Here is a 25829-nt window from a genome sequence, read left to right on the forward strand (position 1 = left end):
TACTATAGCATTCAGTTGTAAGGGAACACTACCTGAGGTAAAGATGAAATTGAAATTCAATAAATCAATTTAGAGGAAAATAGGTTAAATTATGCAATGAAGGAAATTTTGATAAATTATGAGTGACCCACACCAGGCTGAAGATTCATCGTTCCCATGAACACAGAACTTCTTTATGGAAAATGAACCAAATAGACGCGGTCATTTTTCTGACTTTGTCTGCAAAGTCCCTAAAGAAGTCCCTTTTCAATTTCTCTGCTGACTAACCCAACCTCACCTGATCGCCTACAATTCCTTCCAATAAATATGTGATATTCTGTAAATGCAATAACTACCACTCCTGGGTCTTGAGTCCGTACTTGGACTTCTTGGCGCCACGGACGGGGGTGATGCGCTTGGAGCCGCCCTCCAAGAATGAAAACTTGTCTCTTCTCTTCTCCTCGTACTTCTTGATGTACTCCTCCTTCTGCATGGTCAAGCCAATGTCGTCGAGGCCGTTCACAAGACAGTGCTTTCTGAACTGCTCAATGTCGAAATGCTCCACCAAAACCTCGTCGGTCTCGGCGTTACGGATCTGCTGCTGGGGCAAGTCCACCGTGAGGTTCTTGCCGGCAACTGCAAGTGGGTACAACTTCTCCTTGATCACCTCCTGAGGCAATCTGATGGGCAACAAGCCGTTCTTGCACGAGTTGTTGTAGAAAATGTCACCGAACGAAGGAGCAATCATACACTTGATGCCAAAGTCCTTGAGGGCCCAAGGAGCATGCTCACGGGAGGAACCACAGCCAAAGTTGTCACCAGTGACCAACAAGATCTCGGCTTTACGGTAAGGCTCCACGTTGAGGGCAAAGTCGGTTTCCACGTCCTTGCCCTGGGCGTCCTTGTTGAATCTCAACTCGTAGAAAAGACCTTTGCTGAGGCCGGTTCTCTTGATGGTCTTGAGAAACTGCTTGGGGATGATGGCGTCGGTGTCGACGTTAGCCTTGTCCAAAGGCGCCGTGATACCGGAAAGAACGGTGAATTTGTCCATGCCAGCTGGAACTGGCTTCTTGGGGTCCACTGTGAGGGAGGCTTCTTGTTCCTGAGGAACATCGTTGATTCTGTCCTCCTCAAGAGACTCGGAAGATTCAAGAGGCTGCTTTTCGTGGTCGTAAACGGCGTCTTGCAAATCCTGGTCTTCGGGACCGGAGGAGTCGATTTGCATGGCTGGCTCGTCAGAGGTGTCGTATTCCCACTCACGAATATCCGTGAAATGGCCCTTGATAGCAGCAGCAGCAGCCATGGCGGGCGACATCAAGTGGGTTCTAGACTTGGCGCCCTGACGGCCCTCAAAGTTTCTGTTGGAGGTGGAGGCACATCTCTCCTCGGGATCGAGAATATCTGGGTTCATACCCAAACACATGGAGCAACCAGCTTCTCTCCACGAGAAACCAGCAGCCTCGAAAATCTTATCAAGACCTTCCTTCTCGGCCTGGCGCTTCACAAGACCAGAACCTGGCACCACAAGCACCAACTTGACATTGTCAGCCTTCTTGTGGCCCTTGGCGACTCTAGCAGCGTTTCTCAAGTCCTCAATACGGGAGTTTGTGCACGAACCAATAAAGGCCTTGTCGATCTTGATCTCTTCAAGCGGCGTGTTGGGCGTGAGGCCCTGGTAGGCAAGAGCACGCTCCATACCAGCTTTCTTGATAGGGTCTTCCACATTGGCTGGGTCTGGAACCTTGGCGGTGATGGGCAAGGCATCCTGAGGAGAGTTACCCCAGGTGATGGTGGGCACAATGTCGGCGGCGTTGATGTTGATGTCGTAGTCGAAATGGGCGCCTTCGTCGGAATGCAAGGTGCTCCAGTACTTGACGGCCTTTTCCCACTCAGCACCTTTAGGAGCCAAAGGACGGCCCTTCAAGTAGTTGAAAGTGATTTCGTCCGGCTTGATCATACCAGCACGGGCTCCGGCCTCAATGGACATGTTACAGATGGACATACGAGCTTCCATGGAAAGAGCCTCAATAGCAGAACCAGCAAACTCAATCACACTACCGGTACCACCAGCAGTACCAATGACACCAATGACATGCAAAACAAGATCCTTGGAGGTGATGCCCGGCAGCAAGTCACCGTTGACGCTGATTCTCATGTTTTTCGACTTGGCCTGGATAATCGTCTGGGTAGCCAAAACGTGCTCCACCTCAGAGGTACCGATACCAAAGGCCAAGGCACCAAAGGCGCCGTGTGTGGAAGTGTGGGAGTCGCCGCAGACCATCGTCGTGCCGGGAAGCGTGAAGCCCTGCTCTGGGCCAATCACATGGACGATACCCTGACGGTCGTCGGTCATGCCAAAGTAGGTGACACCAAAGTCCTTGACGTTCTGTTCTAGGGTCATCACCTGGAGCTTGGAGTCCTCCTGCTCGACAAACGTCTCGACATTCTTGAAGTTGGTACGGGGCACCGTGGGGATGTTGTGGTCCACGGTGGCCAAAGTGCAATCTGTTCTTCTGACTTTTCTGCTGGCGTTCTTGAGGCCTTCGAAAGCCTGGGGGGACGTCACCTCGTGGACAAGGTGACGGTCGATGTAGAGAAGGTACGAGCCGCTTTCGTCCTTGTGGACAATGTGGTCCTCGAAAACCTTGTCGTAGAGGGTTTTGGGATTGGCAGAAATGGGCATTTTGGTTGTGGAGTAGTAGCGGATCCGGGGCATATATACTGATGACTTTTTCGCGGAGCGGGCCTGAAGCGGGCCGGTACCGGCGGCGGCGCCAGCCAATCCCCGCGCGAGAAATAGTCATCCCGGTGACACCATGAGTCAGACACCGGAAGCGGAGGCCAGAGGAAATGAACAGAAAGAAAAAAGAGTTTGAAGTAGTTCAGGTAAAGCAAAATCCGTTATTTTGGATATTTTCAAAATCTTGGACTTTGCAAATCCGGAGAACTTTGCATTTTGGCAGGTTTGTGCGGCATGACTCAATGGCTGCGAATGGCTGCGAAATAGACCGTGCAGTGGATATTATTGTGGAGAAGTGAAGATCGAGATTTGATGGATTTTGGAAATTTTGGAAGGGGGCCTTTTTGGGACTTTTCGGCGGTTTCGGTGATTCGGCGTTTGCGGTGAAGGCGTTGATTTTGGTTTTTTCCCTTCATGAAGTTCTAAATAGCAGTGGAATGTATGACTCAGTAGGCTTCAGTGGGTGAGTGGAGGGTGACGATTTCTGGAGATAGCGGAAGTCGATAGCTTTGCTTCATTGAAATTTCTGACTACGAATTTTTAGTTGACTTCCTCTGAACGGTTTGAATCGTGTAAATCGATCACGTTCTTTTTGGGTACACATTTCACTTCTTTAACTCCATTACTACATTCGAGTTAGCCAAAAGCAAGGCAGAGACACCGGACGTGGCACTGCAGCTCGGTGGCCCTGTAGTTGTGCCTTTAACCGAATAAGCCCATATCCCCCATTCTTAGGTCGGGCGTGAAGCTTTTTCAGTTGAATGCCTTTGAAAGATTTCAGGATTGCTTATTCAGCTGCTGTAAGTTCCAATCGGGAAATACAATGGACTAGATTTCTAGACGCCGTTTTTGCAGTCACCACCCTACGAACAATAAATCATGAGTTCTCCAAGATCTACAGAGTAGTACTGGCTTGCGTTGAATATACAACAAAGCAGCAGAACAGATTCATTCTGTCATTTTGATCAATACCTGACCAAATCCAACAATTCCACACAATATTCTACTTAACTCAACCCAAAACTGTTTCTTTTCTTTCCTCAATCTCCACATGCCAATCAACGATCATTCCCTGTCTATCGGAGTACCGATACACTCATCCTCGGTGAAAAGAATCTACAATCTCATCCGAGGAATTCCCTAAACCGGCAAGCCCCTGAACCAGGCACCATCAATAATAAAAAAAATACATCCTAACCAATCTCCAAAAACAACCACCCCTACCGTCTCTACCCAGCGATCTGCGGTTTTGCAACCGTTTGACGCACCTTCTCGAACCACCCCTCCTTATCGCCAAAAGCGACTTTTCCCCAGATTTGAAAAATTTCCAAATCTCGTACATCTCTGCAACCGCTTCTCCAGCCTCTCTAAGCGGTATGCCCTTAGACAAACACCGTTCGGCTTGCCCGACATACTGAAGACCGTGAATGGTCCGGGAGGTACAGGTGCATCATATATCAACCAGTCCAACACCACTAACACAGCATGATTCCAGCGGGCCAGAAACGAACGAAAATCCGGGCGCCTCGTAAAATCTCTGTTTTGGGAGGCTCCAACTCGCCTGACTCGCAGGTGGACTACGACTCTTCGTGGGGGCTTTTGGCCAATGCTATAGCTCAGATCCAGCACAAGAACGTACTGAACTTGCTGTACGAACAGCTCTACAGAAAGGCGTACACTCTTGTTTTGAAAAAATTCGGTAAAAGATTGTACAACGATGTTGCCGGCGCCATCGGGGTGCATTTGAGGGAAAGACAGCGTGAATTGGTCAAGATCAGCGAGTCGAGAACGTTCAAGATGACATGGAAAGAGGACTTTTTGAAAGCCGCCGTGACCGAATGGGCCGAGCATTTGCAGCTGATGAAGTTTATTAGCGACGTGTTGATGTACTTGAACCGCGTGTACGTGAAGGAAAGCAGGAAGCTCTTGGTTTACGATATGGGGGTGGTGCTTTTTGACATGAACGTGATTCGCCTCGACAACTTCTTTGTGGGCAACACGCTACTGGAGATTGTCATTGACGAGATCACCAAGGCCAGAAGGGGCCAGGTCATTGTCACCAGACTGTACCTTCAGCAGGTGCTAGCGATGTTTGAGATGCTCTTTCATGACGAACCCAATGTGGCGAATTCCATTCCGGATGCGCCTGTGGGAGATTCGTTTTTCTCTGACCATTTTGAAAAAGCCTTTTTGGAGCTGCTGCAGCAGTTCTACCTGACTTTGGCAGACGAGATCATGCTGCTGATGCTGGGATCAAGGTACTTGGCAGATACGCTCAAGTTCATCAACGACGAGGAAAAACGCATTTCCTTCCTTTTGCCCCAAAAGACGTCCACAAAAGTCGTCCACATGATGAACAACATCCTCATCAAAGAGCGGCTCGACAAAATGGTGCTTCTACCTGCGGCTCAGCAGGGTTTGATGTACTGGTTGGACCCGGTGGTTTCCAGAGTCAAAGACAGCATAAGTCCCACGGGTTCTCTGCACCAGCAAAGTCTCACTGAGCTTCGAACGTTCTATGTTCTTGTGGACCGGGTTGACCCGGACAAGCGTTTGTTGAAGGTGCGTTTGAAGGAAGCCATTGTGAAAACGGGTCTTCAATTCGTGGACTTCATCACCAAACACCTCGAACAGCAACAGCAGCAGCAACAGAATGGCGCTGCCCCTAAGAAGGTGACGGTGAGCACAACCTCTGCTTCATTCGCCACGCTTTGGATCGATATGATTCTCGAGTTCAATGCTCAACTTTCCCAGGCCGTCAAAACGTGTTTCAGCAACGACGCCGAGGTCGCCCACACCATCTACGAAGCGTTCAGAGACTTCATCAATGCATCCAACCAACCTACAAGAAGACTGTCCATTGGTCCGTCCACCAGCGCTCCCGAGTTGCTTTCCGTTTTCATGGATTCCCAAATCAAGCAGCTTGTCAAGCTGTCGGGATCGAAACGTGTGGCCCTGGACAACACCAGTGTGGACGAAACACAGGACTTCTTGCACAAGGCAATCTCGTTCCTTCGATTCATCAAGGATAAAGACGCCTTCGAGGCACACTACGCCAACCACTTTGCCAAGCGGTTTCTCAATTCCAAGGGCTCCTCCTCCATCGTTCTGGGCGTGGATGTCCGTTACAACGGTGACATTGAGGAGCTAGTGATTGCCAAACTCGGGGAAGAGTTGGGAAGCGCTACTATGGAGAAAATCGTCAAGATGAAGAAGGACGTCAAGCTGCTGGGCGACTTGACGATGGAGTGGAAGAACCACGTCAGCTCCCACAAGCTTTCAACGATCGACCTCGAGCTCAAGGTGTGTCATGTTTCAGATTGGCCCAAGAGCATGACAAAGGACTACAAGAGCTTTGCCAATACCAACGGGCAAATCGGCTTCATCTGGCCCACCCTTATACGTGAAACGATCCGCAGCTTCGAAGAATACTGGCTTACAGGTAAGAAAAACGACAACAAGTCGCTCTACTGGTGTCCCAAGTTTGGTCTGATGGATCTTCGTATCACGTACCCTCTGCGGACGTACGACATCAACCTTCTGACGTACGCGGGCGTTATTATGCTTTTATTCGGGCCCCAAACCAGCGACCCGGACGAGGCTCCGTTTGATAATAAAAGAGAGCTCACATACGAAGAGATCCGCGAGCTCACCAACATTCCCGAGGCCGATCTCAAGCGGCAGCTCCAGTCGATTGCCGTGGCGCCTCGGCTGCGTCTTTTGGTGAAAACGCCCATGTCTAAAGAAATCCAAAGTGGTGATCGTTTCCTGCTAAATAGCAAGTTCAAGCTGCCCACCACAAAAGTCAAGGTTCTTACGGTGTCGCTGGGGCTGGCGAAGCTGGAGAAAAAGACAGAAAAGGCAGAGGAGAGCCAGGAGGTGAAGGCCAATATCGAGGAAGGGCGCAAGCATTTGGTGAATGCTGCTGTGGTGAGAATCATGAAATCCCGCCAAACCACGCTGCACAACGAGCTTGTGGCTGAGTTGGTGAAGCAGTTGCACGGCCGTTTCCAGCCGCTGACCGTTCTTATCAAACAGCGTATAGAGGACCTTATCGAGAAGGAATACCTCAAACGAGACCCCGACCAAATGGGGGTATACCACTACATAGCCTAGTGTGCATTAGGTTGCTGGTAGGCTTTGTTTTTTTTCTCGGGCCAAGAGGGATCGGATCGGACCTCAAACGCAGCAAGGGAATTACACCCCGTTGCATCAGGGCCAATTGCATTCGGGATTTTTTGTTTTTGACACAAGCTTTTCCCACGACAACAATGCTGCAGCAGCTTGTCGAAAATCGGCCCAGTCGCGTGGTTCCCGATCGATCCGGCCCGGTTGTCCTGTTTTTTATCTGTCAATGCACAGAAGCCTCGCACAATAAAGTTGATGTTTTTTTACTTGCAGCGCAAGCGTCGTGGTGGGGCATTTTGTGCGTTTACAGGGGCGTTTTTCGCGCCTGCTTGGGCCACTGTTTGGCTTTTTCTGGTGGGCTTGTTCGCGCTGGGCGTGTTGGCCGTGCTCGGTGTGTGCAGGACGAAAAGCTCACCTTTGCTGGCCCAGCATTCGGGAGAGCTGGCGGAGTCGCCACGAGACTTGAAAAAAAAAAAACGGAAAGGGAATAAAAGGCGATTTGGTGCTGGTCTTAAATATTGTTTAGCCACGTCGTGTCCTGCATCTGCAGCCCCCAGGGCGGGCTCTCGACCTTCTATTTTTAGCGCTTCTGGAGCGTTTCGTCTGCCTCACCTGTGTGTGCGCGGGATCGGGCTGAAACATCCATCCATTCTGCCATTTTGGTTGCCCTGCTTCCAGACCTTTTTTGTTTTTAAAACACCAACAACACAAAGAATCCCTCCCTTGATCAGGATAACAGGTTATCGCCGTTCCCACTTTCGCTTCATTTACTTCACGGCTATATTATTGCGCCTCATTCCACCCCGCTGGCTCCTACAGCAAGAATCCCTCTTGTTTGTTTAATCGAAAGCCCTGGTTCCGCTTGCTACCATAACCCCCCTTGGCTCCCTACTTTTTTTTTTATCTGGCACCAAATAGGCCTTTATCCTTCGCTACCCAAGGCCAGGTCTCCAAGCCATGCACCATCCAAACGTATCCTCCAGCTCGCTAAACGACCACAACTTGTACGAAATCTCCATCGGCTCGAGCGCTTTGAAGAAAACCCGCTCAGGCCCCGTCAAACGTGTTGGTCTGATGTCCTCGCTCCCGTCGCTTAGCGAGCTGAAAAGGCCCGGCGAATACTACATTCAAAAGATCTCGCTGTCTTCAGTCAACTTGGCTAAAACGCCGAAAAAGCCTGCCCTGGCCGGCTCAGACAATTTCCGTCCTTACCCTGGTCCATACAGTGCCTCAGACACTTCCAATGCTTCTACTCACTCTGACGACGCCTCCCTGGACGGCTCGTCCCAGTTTGACTGTCCTGACTCCAGGTTGAGCTCCATGACGTCTAACTCGCTATGCTCTAACAGAGGCTCTCACGGGTCCAAGTCAAGTGACAAGCCGCCTTCGGTGGATCTTCCGGAAGACGCCCTGGACGAGGCCCTGGACGAGTTGGGCCAGATGAACTCTTCCATCCTGACCATCACGCTACGCTCCGAAAGCCGTGCTGCCCTGTTCAGTGGTTCCCTGAAACCACTCCCTCAGTTCCCAAGAAGAGAATCTGCCTCAGACTTGTCACAGGCTTCTCGCCCAACTCCTCCCAAGTTGCGGGCCGCCTCGACTTCTAGCATCAACCCCACCAAGACTCAGCCTTCACCTAAACCAAACCTTCATAGAGTCGGCACGCTGACGTCGAATTTCATGTTGACCCGTTCGAAGACAAGGTACTACAACCCTAAAGAAACCAAAGAGCGCAAGGAGCTCCGCAAGAAGGCCTACGATGATAACGACGATGATGATGAGATTTTGCCCAACGACTTGGATTTGGTGTTCAACGTTCCAGTCATCAAGAACCACGCCGAGATTTACATGAGCCGTCGTGGCTCATCTTCCTCCTCGCTTTCTCGGAAGGACCTTGTGAACTCCGATGACGATCGCTTCAACTCCCTTAGCAATGTTGCATCTATGAAACCATGCCCGCTTCCGGGCAGACTCAATCACCCAAATCTTTCTGTTGAGACCTCACTTCCAACCATGGAGGAGCGTGATGAAAACTCGCCGGCCAAGGCAAACGACTCCCAAGTCTTTGACGAATCCGACGAGTTTGACACATCCTTCTCTTTCAATAACGACAGTGAAATCAGTCAGAACATCTCGGACTTTTACAACCAGCGCTCCATGTCTTACTCCAAGATTATCAAGGAGTCAAGAGAACAGCAGATGATCTACAAGCTTCCCAACTACGTCAAGTCCCAGTCCTCTGTGGACGACTTGTCGTTGTTCTCGCCAGAAAAACTTGACGCAGTGGACCAGTCCAGACCAATTCACTTGCCTCCAAAAAGCAGTGGTGAGAAGCTGAGACACAGTAAAGAGTTCCATAAGTTCTTGAGCAATTATGAACTCAACACTAAGTTCCAGAACCAGTCCAGAAAGCGCCTGTGTGAATCTTTTATCTTGAATCAACAAAGCTGGTTTAAGTTGATGGTCACCGTCAATGAGCCCAAGGAATTTGCCAAGAAGCTAACTTACGATCGTGTTAACTTGCGCAAGTTGAATTGGGAATCATTGGTGTCAGACAAGTTCCGCTTCGACTACTTCATGAAGGTTCTTGCTACCAACCTTGGTGCTGACAATACTACCAAAGTCAAGGAGTCCTATGTGAGTCTTGAAGCACGTTACGCTCAGCTTTCCGAGAAGATGATCACCAACAAAAACTTATTGTTTGACCGCATCATCAATGACGCATTGCAAAGACCTCTTTACAAAACGTTTTTGGTAGAGGCAGCTGAATCCAAGGAGTCGATCTTTGATGTCAACCAGTTCAAGCACAACTTCAGACACTTGCTCTACATGAAGTCTTTGTCGGAGGGTGGGCTCAAGAAGCATCACGAGATTTTCTTTATACCCGTTTTCTTGATCTTGTTTCAATCTACCGAATCCGTTGAGGATATTTTTGTTTTGATTGAGATGTTCGATAAGAGTATTCTCACCGATGATGTTATTGCCGATGTCAACAAGTACTTTGGCAGGTTCTCCAACCTAGCACTGTTATCGAGATCAAGCATGCCCTACAAGATTCTCAGCAAGTTCCAATCTTTGCAGGAATTCGAGTATTTGAACTTCACCAGCTTCTTCGACATCATGATCCAATTGAACGATAGATTGCCATTGAGTTTGAGTGCCCCATCAACTCCCATCATTGCACAGGGGGCTTTTGGACCACTCAGCTCTGCAAAACAGTCTGCCGAATTCTCGGAGCAGGACCGCAGTAGCGGACCTAACTCTGTGGAGAGTTTCAGTGAGCTTGATATGAAGTCCAGCTTTTCGCTGTCGTCCTCAATGAGTTTGATCGGCATTTTCTTGCAATTGCTTGTCATTTACTCAAACTCCTCCAAGAGCAAGAACAAGAACATCCTGAAGATGTTCCAAGGATTCCTCCTCACGATCTTCAAGTACTACCACATCAACTGGAACAGCTATGCGGAGCTTGTTCGCTCGAACAAGTCGATCAAGCTCAATAACAGCAGCGACCAAACTTCCAATTTGGAGTCCTTTGTCGACAAGTGGAAGGACATCTTCAACAAAATGTAACGACCTTTACGAACTACTTTCATTCTACACATTTGAATCACCAGCTTCATTTGCACGTTTATAATACACAATAGATCTTACATATCCATGTCCAAGTCAATAGCGTCTGGGTTCTCGTCAGCCTTTTGCTTGATCTCTCCACCTTTTGTTTCTCCTTTGACAAATCCCATTGGGTTGACCTCACTTTTGTTTTGGTCGACTTCAGCGTGTTCTCTGATAAGCTGTCTTTTGAACCTGAGCATTTCTTTGAACGTTTCTTGGTTCCCATGGTCCACTTCGAACCTTTCCCATTTAGACCAAACCTCAGCAAAGAGATGAGACTCGGGATTTCCCAATTGAGCAAAGTGCTTAAAAAGTGAACGAGATCTAACAATTTCCCTCTGAGCAATCTCAAAGTCAATAAAGCGAAGTCCAATGTCGATGATTTGGGGCATGGAGAAATGAGGATCCTCTGCTGCCTTTTGAAACGCAGATCTCATGAGCTCGTGATCCTTGAGTTTGGCTACTCTGGTCAAAAGACTCACCAGGTAATCGTACTTGTCGTCAACAATCTTGTTGAGCTCCAGCTTCTCGTACTTTGTTACCGGGGTTTCGATGGAGGAGTGGAGATACGAAATAGCTCGTTCGAGAATTTTGATGATCTTCAAGGACAGTTCTGTCTTGCTTTCGAAGGCCAAGTACATGTCGAATATTTTCCTCACCAAGTGGCCTGGAAGGGGCGTCAGGAAGCACTGATCGAAATGTTCTCTGATTCGCTCGGTGTTCAGTGACGATTCAAGAAGCTCCGTCAAGTAGACAAGCCAAAGGTCGAATTGAGCGTGAGGAGCCTGGAAATCCTCAAGAGCTTGTTCGTAGAGCATCATGGCACGGTCTCTGGAAACTCGTTCCTTCAAAAAGGCAGCATAGTCGAATATGAGTCCCAAGGTGATCACCTCTAGATCCACCATTTTTTGGTAAGCCCCCTGAAGCTTGTTCCAGACAAACTCGGGCTTGCTTTCGTCCAAAAGCGCTTTGAGCAAATCAATGTAGAATTTCCACAATTCTGTGCATTTAAACAAACGGGTTTTGATGGGCACCTTCGCATGCTGGACCTTGATTTCCTTGTGGTTGGAAGGAATGTGATTGTAGAGAATATCCTCAATGTGCTCCAAAGCAGCGTCATCAGACATCTGTAGAAGTGCCTCAGTCCATGAAATGTGAACCGACGCCAAGTCCTTCACCTCCTTGAATTGCGTGTTTGCAGCCTTTGAGTAGATCAACACGGCAGTATGAACGTCTCCCAGATCGAGATAAATCCGGGCGTATTCATCCCAAATTTCAACCAAGTTTCTCAGACCGGTGGCTTGAAGCGGATTGATGTTCATGATAGCATCAACGAGCGTTTTGATCCGTCCGGCGTTATCACTGCCGAAAATAGATGACCTTTCAAGCCACACATCAACGCTATTTGGGTTAGCCCTGAGTTTAACGTCGTTGATAAAAAACGGCCTTTTTTCAAGAAAGCGATCGAGAATGTCGAGCCGGTTTGCAAGCTCAGAACCATCCAAAGTCTCCAAAATGGAGTCCTCAAAATCAAGGTATGCGTTGAAGGCTGTGACAGCGTCTTTCACACTGGTGGCCACGGAAAGCGCCTGGTTGTAGTAGTGTCTGGCAAGTGGAATTTCTCGATCTTCGTAGTACCTGGCCTTGAGGAGAAGTGTCGGGCTTTTTTGAGACGGCAGACGTAGAATGTAGTCATCCACTAGGAAGTCAAAGAGCTGTGGCTCCAATTCTAGTGTATGGTCACTTTGAAGGACATATTCCGCAAGAGCTTTCGAGGACTCAGGACCCACCTTCTTGAGCCATATGTTCGACCAGATCCGTCGTATTATGTCACTATTCTGGCTTTTTAGCGCAACATCCACCATCTTGTATGCATCGGGCATGTTAGGAATCCCCAAGTCCTTGGCGTATATAGCCTGGGTGTATATTAGAGAGACCGCTGTGTCAGATTCACCAGACCAGGAAGCTCCAGCGTATTCAATGTAGATTCTCCATATATCACCATGGTAGGATTCAGGAACATTGAACAATGCCTCTTCGAACTTCTTCTTCACTAGTGGACACCGTTGATCTAGAAGTAGCTGTAGGTACTTAGTCCATATGCTAGGACTGGTATTGAGTACCTTAATCGCCTTCTCATATGCTGCTTTGAGTTTTGTCTTATTGCTGAAAACCGCCTCAAAGTACGCGTTCCATAGAAGCGTGGATGCTGGAAGTGTAGCTGTGGCTCTATCTAGAATACCAGCTCTGTGATGCTTGTCTGATGTACTTTCAGCATACTCCAACCAAAGCAGCTCGGTGTAGGGATCTTTTGCAATTTGCTGTTCATACAGTAGGTCCTCTTCCTGAAGGATCCACGGCATGGGATTCTGTATAATGAGGAGTTTCTCGAGGAGTATAAAGTGTTGATGGAGTACTCTCTGATGCATCTACTCATCGTGATATGCACACCAACGGGTTTTCCTACTTTGGCGGTAGATTGCTGTGGTGGTAATGTCCTGATGAATTGAGTGGATTTCTATATAGAATTTACAGTCTCTTTCACAATTTTTTGATTTTTGTTTCGTAGAAACACTGTGGAAGTCTACCTGGTCTCATGCATCACCGCACTAACATAAGCATGGGAGCTTACTACATGCATAGAAAGTAAACGAATAGAATAACTTCAAGGTCTACAGTTGCATTTTAATACCTTTTTTTTTTTCTATTTTTTCTATTTTTTTTCTTTTCTTTTTTTATTTTTTTTATATATTAATAATTAACTTCATGATCCTAAAACAAATGGACCATTCAGCACAATGGAGCAAACATAAGCTTCATTAGCATGGGTAACATCAACAAAAAACCGGAAAAATGTTTCTTGGATTTGGTGTGTTCCCACACGGGCCTCGAGGCTCTGACGGCTGGTTCATTCCACAAAGCGAAAGAGTCGGTGGGGAAGTATTCCGACAGATTCTTGGATGTGAGAGCTTTAAAGCCAGAAAAGTCACCAGGTAAAAAGGAGACATTCTCCTTTGGGTAGAATACCTCCAGAGCCTTAAAAAAGTCTCTTGGAAGGTAGGTGACATACTGCTTTTGGGCCAAGGTCAGCATGAAGCATGGGAAGTCGCCGAGCCAATAGACACTGGTGTTCTTGGGCTTCAGCAGTTGGGATTCAGGCTGCTTGGTTTCAAGTTCCAAAACCACGGTTTCAGGTTCTGCCACCTCGGTTTCAGGTACCATAACCTTCTCTTCAGACTGCTCAGGCTGCTCTGGCTGCTTAGGCTCTGGAACATGCTCAGGTTCTGAAACTTGCTCAGGTTCTGAAACTTGCTCAGGCTCAGGCTCTGAAACATGCTCTGGAGCCTTGTGAATGGGTTTCAAGATTTCCACGTTCTCCAGGAACTCAAACACATCCTCTCCATCATCCTCTAGGCGGTCCGACTCATCGTCATCCACCTGGATAAGCATGGTAGAGAATTCGTTACTGTAGTTGGGCAAGTAGTGGCCACGGACCTCGAGCTCCTTGACGTTCCAGTAACGGCGTCTGAACTGCTTGGGGGTAGGAGGCAAGTGAATCTTGGACAATCTCAATTGCTCCTTTGCAGCCTCTTTAGCTTCCTTGGCAGCCTGTTCTGCAAGCTTCTTCTCAGCTTTCTTTGCAGCCTGTTCTGCAAGCTTTGAGGCTTCTTCTGCAAGCTTTGAAGCTTCTTCTGCAAGCTTTTGCTCGGCTTCCTTTACAAGGTTTTGTTCGGCTTCCTTTGCAGCTTCTTCCTTTGTAGCTTCTTCTTTTGCAGCTTCTTCCTTTGCAGCTTGTTCAGCAGCCATTGCAGCTTGGTCAGCTACCATTGCAGCTTCCTTTTCTGCCTTCTTCTCTGCCTTCTTCTCGGCCTGCTTTGCGGCCTTTTCTGCCTGCTTGGCTGCCTTTCTAGCTGCCTTTTCCTCTTGCTTCGCAGCCTTGGAAACCCAGGTTTGGGAAGGTGGAGGACACTCGGAATCCTCCTTGGTTCCAGCTTCCTTCGCATTTGTGGAAACTGGAACGGTCTTCAGAGTCTCGACAAGGAAACTCTGGGAAATTGGGGAAGGTTTTTCTGTGGGAGAAGACACAGAGACCTTTTGGTTTGGAGACTTCTTGGGGGAAGGTGCAGAAACGTTTTTGCTGTTAGAAGCCTTCTTGGGGGAAGTGGTCCTTGGTTTGCAAATAGTAATTTTCATGACCTTCGAGGCCTTCGAAGTACCCACATTGGAAGCCACGGAGGCTTCAGAAATTGGCCTCTTCTCAGAAACTTCTGGAACCGGCTCAACGGTCTCCAGGATGACTGGCTTGAGCTCAGGAGCTGGAGTCTTGTCTCTCTTCATATGCTCCTTCACAAGGCTTTCCTTCTGAGCCCTCTTCCAGTTGTAGCGCTTGAATTGCAGCAATCTGTACTTATAAAACTCCTGGGCTTGGTGCACAGGGTTCCAGGTACACTTTTCCCTGAGGTAGTTGAAGTAATCGAACTCCGCTGCATCCCAAGGAAGGTCAATCACTGCGGTTTCGTGGTCGACCCAAATGGAGCCATTCTTTTCAAAAGTGGCATTTCTGAAGTTCCTGGGGAAATGGACTCCGCAAATTCTGATACACTTTTCGGTACACATTGTTGTCGTTGCTTGTTGTTGTTGCTTGTTGATACTCGTTGATGTCGAAGACTGATAAGCTTAAAGGTTCCAAACTTTTTTGTTCAGAACTGTGGTGGTCAAGTAGATGAAGAAGAAAACAAAAACCGGCGGGAACCACCTCTATTTATGTTCAAACGGATGGCTGGTGGCCCTCCGGTGAAGCTAATGAATGACCGTCAAGGTCATGAAACAGCCATAAATTGACTGGAGTTACCTCTTGGAATTATGAGGATGTGACATCTACGATATTTTTTGCAATTGAGTCATGCCTTTGGCGTGATATTTATCTGCTACACTTGGACCTTCCATAATGGCTGCGAAATCGTCATGCGAGACGCTTATCTTATCGTGCGTTTTCGTCCATCCATCGATACAGAATTGGTGATTTCTTGGGTCATTTTTGTCAGCTAGTCTCTTGATTTGGATGAATTTCCTGGGTAGCTCAATGACGACATTTCGTGGCTTAGTGCTTGCTTCTTTTAGGGACGGATTCAAAATTGCCGTTAAGTGAGATGAATCACTCATTTCATGAATTCTAATCGATAAGTATCCTCATTTTTTGTGAATTCGCTATAGTAGAGAACCTGCCCTCGATGTAGTAGAAGTCCACATTACCTCCAGTGGTTCACCTAATTCAGCTTAACACTTCGTGAAGTCTCATTAATCCACCTCATCCTAAGGAATCTCAATCGAGCCTCTACGTCAGTTGATTTAATCCCTCAAGCTCATCAATTCCTTCTGTAGCTCGATTGAATATTCTACCTACCTGCTCATAATCATACATCCATGCTATCATACGGAAAAACCGCCCTCGAGATGCTCCACAAACTCAGCCAATTTTTATGCCAAATATATGATTAGCAATGCAGAATTTGTCGTTTGCGTTTTGGGAACTAAATACCACATCTATGACGTTCGACAATTCGTGAAATTGAAAGCAATTCCTGACTCCATCAATGAGTTAAGTATCGACCATGTCGTTGAATGGGGGAAGGTAGACCAGAATCTGAGGAGTTTCATATATCTCCATCACATCAACACCCATCGAACTATGAAAAGCCCGTACTCTGACTTTTGACTAAATATCCTGACTCAAATGCTCAAACTGACCAGCCATAGAAACAAGTACAATCAGAACAAGCTTTGTTGCCTCTACCAAATAGAAGATAGATGCCCTTTGCCTTTGCATGACCTTGCCCACTTTAGACCACGGCAACTGATAAAAAATAAACCACCTTCACTTCACCATTTATAAGCCTCAGCTCCCGGGAATCTCAAACTGATCTCTGCTTCAAATCCAAAAATGCCTTCGTTGTTCTTCCTCGAAAAGGGCCCGGTTCCAAAAACCCTTTCTGACGCCGTGGCCCACGAGCTCGAAAACGATCCAGCGAACTACTTCTCCCACGAGACTCACACTGGCTTTATCTACTCCCAACTCTGGACAGTCAGTACTCTAGAGCTCGGCAAAATGGACAGCTCAAGGTACACTTGGTCTGAAGAAAAGGTGGAGAATGCTGACGGTTTGGGATATCCCATCGATGTAAAAGACAAGACCGCAAGGGTCATCTACCTCTTCACCACCTTCAGACAGCTTGACTTCATTCCATATCGAATGGAAAAATTCTGGGACCGTAACACGAAAACAGGACTCCGGTGTCTTCAGGTTGGACCTGTCAAAGTGCCGCTTGAGACTTGTGCCAGCGTCAGACGCCGAAAGATCGACGAAAAGGCAGAAGGTCCAACTTCTCGAATCAACCTTGAAGTCAGGGCTCATTATGTCCCACCCATGCTTGACGAAGTGATGGATCTCGCTTGTAATATTGTACATGAGCGTTCGAAATTGCAGCTGTTTCTTTACCTTGAATTCCGAAAAGTCGGTGCCGGTTTGTGTCCCTGTGGAGAAAGTATAATCTTTGATGGGTTCAAAATTACTCTTGAGGAGCATCGACAAATTATATCCAGACTGGGCGAAAAATGCAATATCAAGAAGGAGGTCCGAAGCGTGATTTTGAAAGAGTCACCTCTCAAAATCCGCCTTGACGTTGACGATTTTCATGGTGATCCTCCCACCTTGATAGGGTACGATGTGTTGTACAACTGCTTTCTTCCCACACTAGGTCCATCCTACTACTCTGCCGAAGAAAGCAGAAGCTACGCCATCAGGTACGATTTTGAGGTACAATGTGGGAATCCCGAAAAGCCCTGTTCCACGCTTTTGTCCGCCACCTTGCCTATACATGTTGGTGTTGAGGAAGAGCAGGCTTTTTTGGCCAGACCCCGATATTTCAAGGTGCAAGACTACTTCCATCTTGAGTATTTTGCCGCCACTCCTCTGCTTGTCGAAGACGTAGTCAAAAAAATCATCACGATATGCTCAGAATTCCCCGATGCATACATTGGTCACCATGTGAGTGTTGTGAACAGAGGCGATAAGGCGGTTGTGATGTTTACTATTGGTCTCGGGGAGGAATTGCCCGAAATAAAACAGTCTTTAGCTGAAAGCAGCGACGATTTGGCGTTGGTTGCAACTCAAGATGGTTGGGTTTTGAAGGAAACAGGGGAACCTCTGCCTATTCAAATCGAGTTTGCATTCTCAAAGCATTTGAAAGTGCTGGACGGCGCCCATTTACACACAATCAAAGTCCCTGAAGAGCCGTTGTGTAACTGTTACAAGGTCAATTCCTTGTACGGTGGTAGCGCCTTTGTCAAACCGGGTATGAGCTTGGACAATTATTTGATTTTTGAGATTTACAGTACCACGAAAAAGGAACTGTTTTATCTGACTTCTGCTTTACATTTATGCATTCTCGAGAAAACAGTTTTCATGTCACCACGGGGCTGTGAGAAGAAGATCAATGCACATAGGTTGTGGCCGCTCAAGAGCTGGAGACCCGTTCTCAGTATTGTCGATGGAAGAAAGGTTGCACTCTATGCGAACATTTTTGAAGGCTTCGAAGTTCCTGACCTTAAACCGTCGGTTCGCTCCTCCACGTTCCATAGAAACTATGAAGTCTACGTGTGTTTCGGTGTTTTTGAAATGTACTGGTTCTCGGGAGCCGAAAACATCTTGCAACAGTGGGTGGATATGTATGTTTGTGAGAAGGACGGCGTTCACTTTGCAGAGATACCCAGACATCCCTAAGATAAAACCCAGTACAATGGCTTTGTTAGATTTTACTCGAGGCAATATCAATCTGTAGAACCTTTGCTGCGTTACGCTAAAGATTGTCTGAATTGTGGGGCCGTGGCCACATTGGGAATTGCCCATTTATCGACCTTATTTTTATTTGAAGAATTAGAAGTAATCACAGATATATAGCGCTCTTATAAGGCCATGATAAATGCTCCATCATGTGGCATATGATACGAGATAAATTATGAAACTAGGATGACCTGTTTGAAACTGAGAAGAAAATCATACATAGCGCAAATTGTGAAGAACGGGTAGACGTTCATTTGCGAAGCTTTGAAACCTTTCATGAGTGCTTGCCTAGCAAGGGTTAAAGTAGCGCATTGACAGAAGACTTTATAGATGTCGGAAACTCTTCTCTAGCGCTTGCAGCCTTTCAATTCAGCTTCTCGCAAACAGCTTGCTTCATCACTTCTACGGTCGGTAATAGGACCCGAACCCCGAGGCACTTGATTACATTTTATAGAGGAGAGTTGTGGTATTTGGTTCTATGGAATCCTTTGGACGCCGGAGCAATACCAGTGAGAGACTAATAATCTCGTGTTGCGGCGGTCCTCAGTAAAAGCCCAAGAGCTCTTTCAGGAATATAATTCGCTGCATTATCGAGAAAAGCTTCCCACCCCTCGCGGAATACCCCTTGCATTCCGATATTTCTTTCCGCGTCATCTTTAATAGCTTTCTTCGTTTCTTCTGCGGCAGCGTAGTACAAAGCTACCGACAACACCGAATAAAGAAAAGGCCATTTGAATGTATCAGAAGCATGAGACAAGCCACACTTGTACCAGGCAATAGGGAACATTACGGCGAGTAGAGCCGCATCCACTGCACCGCTCACTGTCCCTCGCAAAAGGACTTTGTAATGACCACTCCGTCGTATACAAATGATGATAAAAAGAGTGTCACGACCAACGAGCGCTAGTGTAGAAGTAGTGGCTTGATGCGTAAAGAAAGCGCCTATTTTATCCATAATGCTCTCAGACTTGGGCTGTGGCAGGCTGGGGGTAATTGGAGAGCGAATGCTGACCTTCAGAGTACTTCTGGAAGAGGAGGGAGAAGTTGTTGTTGTCGTGGTTGTGACGGAGGTGCTTGGAGTCAAAGTTTGGGGCATAAGAGGCATGTTTGGACTTGTCGTAGGCGTGTTCTCAAACGCATCCCAGTAGGTTGTACGAGAAGTCTCGTGGCTGTAAGGCAAGGCAAATGATTCCGTCAAGAGAGGCAGACCTGACAAATCGCGAGGAGCATTCAGAGTGGAGGGTGCTCCAGACTCCACCGGGGACTCCACCTGAGCATGGCATGAACCATCCAGGAAGCCAACGAAACCCAACATGCCTAAAACCCCGAAACCCCAGACAAAGGAGAAACTTACGGTCAACGTAGTTACTTTGGAGGTTGTAGAATGTTGAAACGGCCTGTTCCAATCGAACAACGCCCATAGCATCTTGGCTTGGGTGCAAAAGAGAGGTGTTGTGGAGATTTCGCAAAATGGTTGCAAATAAATAGCCTTGCGAGTCTCAGTCCAGAAGTAGGGCCCTAGGTAGATATGTCTGTTGAAGGACTTTCCCTCTTTTTTTTTGGTTCATTTCTAAATCGATGAAAGATAAGGCCTTTGTCATTGGCGTTAGTCGATTGCACGAGAGATATCTATCTGGAGCTGGCTGACTTTATACACTGAGCAAATCCATCTGAGAGTATCGAGCTGGCAGCAGCATTGAATACCAGCCAGAATGGTAAGCCATATTCTGACAGGTTCGACAGTCTGATACAAGGCCCACTCAAGAGAGTAGAGCGTCTGGCAAGCTGGTGGCTTGGAATAGCGGCTACAATCGAATCGCTTGATACGACTGTCCTCTTGCAAAAGGCCCAAGTCTTGGAGAATCGAAGGGCCAGAAGGTCAAGCGCATCTCGAACGAGTCTAAAACTTCAATCATCACTACAAGATCTGGTAGCATGAGCTGTTGCAGGAAAAACAACAGAAGTAGCTGTGCAACTAGAAGTGTCACAACCTTCTAAGACATGTACTTTCAATTACTTCGGGCGGAATAGACGAGAAGTGCTTTTCTTGACAGCACGTTAGTCATCAATTGCATTTAAATGTTCCACCAACACAGCATATGAAGCGATGCTTTGGCGAATGACTGGATGGACTCAAAAGATGGGTCCACTACACGAGCAGTAATGTTAGATAAAGGGTCTTCATACCAAATCCTTCCTCTTAGACGCCTGAAACGGGGTTTATGTAATGTCAATGAGCATTTCGTTCAAGCGACGTCTGTGTCCGCTATCACGTCGGTGCACTATAATCGTGTCGCTGTATCAAAGACCCACTGTTACCAATTGAATTCTTGTAGTATGACTCTTCGAAATGCAAATGGCCTTCGCCACTAGAAAATATGTAATTTGATTAGACATAAACCATAGTGATTTGAATCGCATGCAGCTCAGATGGAGAGATTGAGTGAGAATGTAAGAAGGATTCTTTTCTGAACGACAAACCACAACCTCTATATTTGTTTCTTGATAACCGACATTCTCGTAAAGTAGACAGCTCATATACTCTTTCCTTCGAATCTTTGCAGTCGGCATTTCCTTTGGTAGAACGGCTGCAACTTGCATACAAACCCGTACACCTGGTCTTCATCCCTCTGCAAGCCATGGAGAATCTTCTACCTCCCGAAATGACATTGTGTTCCGCTTTATTTATTCGCTCTAGAAATTTCGGCTTCTATTGTTCCACCATGTGGCTGCACTCTCACGGATCTGGGTTAAATGGATCTTGTCCTGGCTTGTATGCAGTACACATAGATCCTAAGGCTCCTATAGTCCAGTGTACCAACGACGAAACGTCCAAAAAAAGTTTCAGCATATCGCCAAGACAGAAGGTGCTCGTAACGCCTGGCAATGGCAGTATTTCCCTGAAACCCGTACACCACGAGTATGGTGACCAAAGTTAGGGGCAGTGGTGAGCCGTACGGCCCGCCTCGAGATCGCCCAAAACCCGTACACCGGCGGTATAGACGTCACCTCCTTTGGCCAAAAACCACCAAACCGGCTCAATTTCAAATCCCATTTTTTCATCAGCAAAAATATGCTGCTGTGTGCGGTCCAGGCTGCAAGTGGAGTATCGGAATCCCCCACATGTCCTGCACACAGTGCACCTCACTATTATGGTCGCTACCTAGATTCAGCGCTAAGGAACAACCTGACCGAATACGCCATACTCCCCGGTGCCCCAAGAGCACGTCTGCCTACACCCAACACAAAGGATATATAAAGCCGTTGAAAGAAAAAAGCAGATAATATATCCGAAAGTCATCCCGTCATGGTGTCGATCTTCCACACCCCTAAGGCAGAATCCTTTCAAGATGAAGACGACCTGATCTGGAAACCGCCTGCTTTTATAGAGGAAGCCGGTCTTCAAGGGCCCTCCAGCGGAACAGGCTCGTCGAACGTCAGTACTTTAAACGGAAGCACCACACCGGGAAAGAAAAGCCGGAGACCGAGATCCATCCTGGTTTCCAGGCTATTGTTCAAGGATCATTCAGAAACCACCGAAGGAGAGTCGCTGTTTGAGGATCGTCGGTCTGGAACACCAGGAGGCATGGGCAAGCTCCGGAGCTTGTTCAAATTCGGCCTGCCTGGGCCGTCTGAAGGTGAAGCGGAAGATCCAGAAAAGACCGACAAGGAGGAGCACACTGAGGCGTCTCCGGAAAAGCACAAATCAAAAGAGGACTCCAACGCATTTTGGAAGTTTAGCTTGGGCCGCAAACGGTCCGTTTCAGCGGCTCAGCCACATACGTTGCAGAACTCTCCAAGAAGCGACAACCAGGAGCAAGAGAGCCCCATGGTGCTGAACAGCTTGTACTTTGCCCACCAGGGCCATCCGCCTCACATGACCAACCAGAATGGAGAAGCCGGGCTCTCGACACAAAACAACCTTGCGGTTTCCTTGAGACACAACGATTCCGTGTTCTCCGTGAACAAGTCTCATCTGCATCTGAGCCAGACCCTGGCGTCCCACGAGACGGAGAAGGAGCTACTGGAAATCAAGGAAGTTGCGCTGACAACCACTCCGGACGAGAAAGTCCCCGCTCTTCAAGAAAGCCCATTGGGTGCTCCTCCATCTGGACCAGGTTTCACTCAACGGACCCTCCGAAGAGTGGCCTCAGCGCCATTGGTTCACAGACTCTTAAACGACAACAAACTGCCGGTTCTTGAGCCTAAGAAAGAGTTTGATGTGAAGGACCATATTGGCGAGCTTTCTGCGGTGAAGAGCAGACCAAGAACTTATACCCAAGGCCGCATGTACTCCCACCTGGCAACTCGTATAATGACGGCCCAGGTTGGCCCGGAGTGCTTCGAGAAAGTCAAGCTTCTAGGTAAGGGCGATGTGGGCAAAGTGTACTTGGTCAAGGAGAAAGCTTCTCTGCGTCTATACGCCATGAAGGTGCTCAACAAAAAGGAGATGATCCAAAGAAACAAAATCAAAAGAGCATTGGCCGAGCAGGAGATCTTGGCCACTAGCAACCACCCGTTTGTCGTGACATTATACCATTCGTTTCAATCGGAAGAGTCGTTATATTTGTGCATGGAGTATTGCATGGGTGGAGAGTTCTTCCGTGCTTTACAGACCAGAGAAACCAAAACGATTGGCGAGGACGATGCTAGGTTCTACGCCGCCGAGGTCACAGCAGCCTTGGAATACTTGCATTTGATGGGTTTTATTTATAGAGATTTGAAGCCCGAAAACATTTTGCTCCACCAGCTGGGGCACATCATGCTCAGTGATTTCGACTTGTCCAAACAGTCTGCCAAAACCAAGGGACCGGAAATTCAATTTGCAAAGTCCCATAACCACAGCAACCCCACCATTGACACCAAAGCATGCATTGACGGGTTCCGGACGAACTCGTTTGTTGGTACCGAGGAGTACATTGCTCCAGAAGTGATTCGTGGAAAGGGCCACACTAGTGCAGTGGATTGGTGGACGCTTGGTATTTTCATTTACGAGATGCTTTATGGAACGACGCCCTTCAAGGGCAGAGACAGGAAAGCCACCTTCAGCAATGTGTTGAAGAAAGACGTTAAGTTCCATGACACGCAGCCTGTGTCGGGAAATTGCAAGAACATGATCAAGAAGCTTTTGATCAAGGATGAAACGAAGCGTCTTGGCTCTAAACTGGGCGCTTCGGACATAAAGTACCATTCTTTTTTCAAGAACACTCAGTGGGCGTTGTTGAGGCATCAGCAGCCGCCCATGATCCCTGTTCTCACCAAGAACAAGAAGGGGGACAACAAAAAACAGGAGGTGTTCTCGCTGGACGAGCCCAGCGGGTCTTCGTCGCAATCCAAGCCTGCTAGCCTGGACCCTGCCAACGACCCATTTGCGCTGTTCAGCTCAGTAACCCTCCACTATAACGAGACAGACGATAACGACCTGGCGTTCATGTTGGGCACCGAGAACTCGGTGAACACCTCTGTGGCCTACACCATGAACAGCCGGCCTGGTGCCAGCTCCAGGCGACAAAAAGGATTCCTTCGCCGGTGATGCTACATGATGCATATACCATAACATGTTACCTATATACCCTGGGCCCCAATTCTCTAACAGCTGATCAACTCGATGATGCTCAAGTGGACCGGCTCACACTGCTCGGCGACGTTCTGGTCGTACAAGTTGTAGAAGTCGCCGGACTTGCACTGGAAGAATTCGGTACCTTCACCCAAGGCCAAAAGACCATCTTGCGTGATGGACCAGCCAGCAGCGTAGATGGAGCCAGCCTGAGGTGGAGGACCATCGAACTGGAATTGTCTGTTGGAGACAATGGCACCAACTCTACCGGCGCCGTCTCTCAAGATGGAGTCTTTCAAGGTCATGGCCAAGTTGTCGTTGCCAATGCAGGCCTGCTGGATACCTGAAGATGGAGCCTCTGTGGCAGCAGCAGCAGCGACATTTTCACTAGTTTGGTGTTGAATCTGGCCATCGCCGATTTGGTTAATGACGGAAGCAGTTTGGTGTTGGATCTGACCATCGCCAATTTGGTTAATAACCGAAGCGGTTTGATGCTGAATTTGACCGTCGCCGATTTGGTTAATGACAGAGGCGGTTTGATGTTGAATTTGACCGTCACCGATCTGGTTAACGACTGAAGCAGTCTGGTGTTGAATTTGACCGTCACCGATCTGGTTCACAACAGAAGCCGTTTGATGCTGAATTTGGCCATCGCCAATTTGGTTGATCACCGAGGCAGTCACGGTGGGTGCTGGAGGAGCCGTCTGATGCTGGATCTGACCGTCTCCGATTTGGTTAATCACCGAAGCGGTTTGATGCTGAATTTGACCGTCTCCAATCTGATTTATCACCGAGGCCGTGGTGGTCGCCGACACTGACTGGTGCTGGATCTGACCGTCTCCAATCTGGTTCACCACTTCCCTTTTGGCAGCCACAGTCTCTGCAGACTTGTCGGAAAGGGTGACAATTTGAATACCAAACTTGGCAGAGTAGTCGGTGGTTCCACTGGGGAAGACACCCTCAGGCTTCAAGTCGGTCCATGGGTCCGAGGGCACATAGGCCGCAAGAGCAGGTGTCAAAAGCGCCAAGACAGTAAGAGAGAAATGCATTGTTGATGAGGAAAAGCCAAGAAGTCGAAGAAGGCCTTGTCTTTATATAGTGCAGCAGATGAGCCAGATCATGACCGGCCGGATCGGGAAATGATGACGGTGGTGCTGGCGATGGGGCCGTTTCTGGCGTTTGCTGGATGAACAATCAGAGCAGTGTAAGCGAGGCGGTAATAATGGCTGCGAAAAATCGCTAAATGCTGGCTAGGGGGGCTGGTTGGAGCTCGCGGACTGCACACAGCGCGGTAGCCCCACGTCACTGCTGTCAAAAGTGTCAATTGGCATAATAGCTGTCAATGCGAGCCAGCCAGGGTGAAGCGGTTATTGCGTGACGTTGTGGGTGCAGTTGCTTGTGGGATTTGGAAAAACTACGTTCTGCGTTCTGATTGGCTGGAAAAGTTCCCCGGAGTTCCGTGAGAAGGGATGTGGCGAGCAATTGTGAAGCGAGACAATAGCAGAGTTTATGGAGCAGTGGCTTAACGCCGGGCGAGTAGGGAAATATGCTGGAAAGTCTAGAGAAATGCAAGGTAGGTCTCAGGGGTCGTGTAGGTGAGGAATTGGCAAATCGAGCCCGGTGGGGAGGGGATCGGAAATCTGGTGATCTTTGGATTCCGCAGCAGGGTCTTGGAGCGTAGAGTATTGTAGATATTAAGGGCCCAAGGCGTTTCAGGCCGTTTCAGACCGTTTCAGAATGCCAGCATCTGTTTCAGATTGTGGCCTCGGCCTCTCGGTGTCGCTTTCCATGGTGGGCTGTTTCAGGGCCGGCTGTTTCACGTTGATATTATCTCGGGTTTAGGCCCAGGGCAGCCCCGGTCATAAAATAAACCCACCGTCGAGGCGAAGGAGTTGTAGAGCCTTTCGGCGTTTGGCTCCAGATCGTCGGTGTTGATTTTCTTAAATAGCACCGAGGGCCCTGTTTGGGGAATA

The 25829-nt window shown here is 48.1% G+C and overlaps 9 protein-coding genes across 9 annotated transcripts; 4 read left to right on the forward strand and 5 right to left on the reverse strand.

Moving 5' to 3' along the window:
- Positions 1 to 331: 331 nt before the first annotated feature.
- On the reverse strand, positions 332 to 2662 carry LEU1 (3-isopropylmalate dehydratase; the record flags this gene model as incomplete). Its single annotated transcript, XM_024858864.1, has 1 exon — positions 332 to 2662. One exon carries the CDS (start codon positions 2660 to 2662, stop codon positions 332 to 334), a length of 2331 nt encoding a protein of 776 aa, XP_024712951.1.
- A 1542-nt stretch (positions 2663 to 4204) lies between these two features.
- C7M61_003528 (cullin) lies at positions 4205 to 6835 on the forward strand (the record flags this gene model as incomplete). The annotated part of the gene is made up of 1 exon (XM_024858865.1): positions 4205 to 6835. The coding sequence occupies one exon, from the start codon at positions 4205 to 4207 to the stop codon at positions 6833 to 6835; it is 2631 nt and encodes an 876-aa protein (XP_024712952.1).
- A 969-nt stretch (positions 6836 to 7804) lies between these two features.
- Positions 7805 to 10417, forward strand: C7M61_003529 (uncharacterized protein; the record flags this gene model as incomplete). Its single annotated transcript, XM_024858866.1, has 1 exon — positions 7805 to 10417. One exon carries the CDS (start codon positions 7805 to 7807, stop codon positions 10415 to 10417), a length of 2613 nt encoding a protein of 870 aa, XP_024712953.1.
- A 77-nt stretch (positions 10418 to 10494) lies between these two features.
- C7M61_003530 (mRNA splicing protein) lies at positions 10495 to 12822 on the reverse strand (the record flags this gene model as incomplete). Its single annotated transcript, XM_024858867.1, has 1 exon — positions 10495 to 12822. One exon carries the CDS (start codon positions 12820 to 12822, stop codon positions 10495 to 10497), a length of 2328 nt encoding a protein of 775 aa, XP_024712954.1.
- Positions 12823 to 13249: 427 nt separating this feature from the next.
- Positions 13250 to 15076, reverse strand: C7M61_003531 (uncharacterized protein; the record flags this gene model as incomplete). Its single annotated transcript, XM_024858868.1, has 1 exon — positions 13250 to 15076. One exon carries the CDS (start codon positions 15074 to 15076, stop codon positions 13250 to 13252), a length of 1827 nt encoding a protein of 608 aa, XP_024712955.1.
- Positions 15077 to 16400: 1324 nt separating this feature from the next.
- C7M61_003532 (uncharacterized protein) lies at positions 16401 to 18239 on the forward strand (the record flags this gene model as incomplete). Its single annotated transcript, XM_024858869.1, has 1 exon — positions 16401 to 18239. One exon carries the CDS (start codon positions 16401 to 16403, stop codon positions 18237 to 18239), a length of 1839 nt encoding a protein of 612 aa, XP_024712956.1.
- A 1022-nt stretch (positions 18240 to 19261) lies between these two features.
- C7M61_003533 (uncharacterized protein) lies at positions 19262 to 19614 on the reverse strand (the record flags this gene model as incomplete). Its single annotated transcript, XM_024858870.1, has 2 exons — positions 19262 to 19428; positions 19455 to 19614. The coding sequence occupies 2 exons, from the start codon at positions 19612 to 19614 to the stop codon at positions 19262 to 19264; spliced, it is 327 nt and encodes a 108-aa protein (XP_024712957.1).
- Positions 19615 to 21606: 1992 nt separating this feature from the next.
- C7M61_003534 (serine/threonine protein kinase) lies at positions 21607 to 23832 on the forward strand (the record flags this gene model as incomplete). Its single annotated transcript, XM_024858871.1, has 1 exon — positions 21607 to 23832. One exon carries the CDS (start codon positions 21607 to 21609, stop codon positions 23830 to 23832), a length of 2226 nt encoding a protein of 741 aa, XP_024712958.1.
- Positions 23833 to 23888: 56 nt separating this feature from the next.
- On the reverse strand, positions 23889 to 24905 carry PIR1 (beta-1,3-glucan linked protein; the record flags this gene model as incomplete). Its single annotated transcript, XM_024858872.1, has 1 exon — positions 23889 to 24905. The coding sequence occupies one exon, from the start codon at positions 24903 to 24905 to the stop codon at positions 23889 to 23891; it is 1017 nt and encodes a 338-aa protein (XP_024712959.1).
- Between the last annotated feature and the right edge of the window lie 924 nt (positions 24906 to 25829).

Source organism: Candidozyma pseudohaemuli (genome assembly GCF_003013735.1).
Source record: "Candidozyma pseudohaemuli strain B12108 chromosome Unknown scaffold00009, whole genome shotgun sequence".
Lineage (NCBI taxonomy): Eukaryota > Fungi > Ascomycota > Pichiomycetes > Serinales > Metschnikowiaceae > Candidozyma > Candidozyma pseudohaemuli.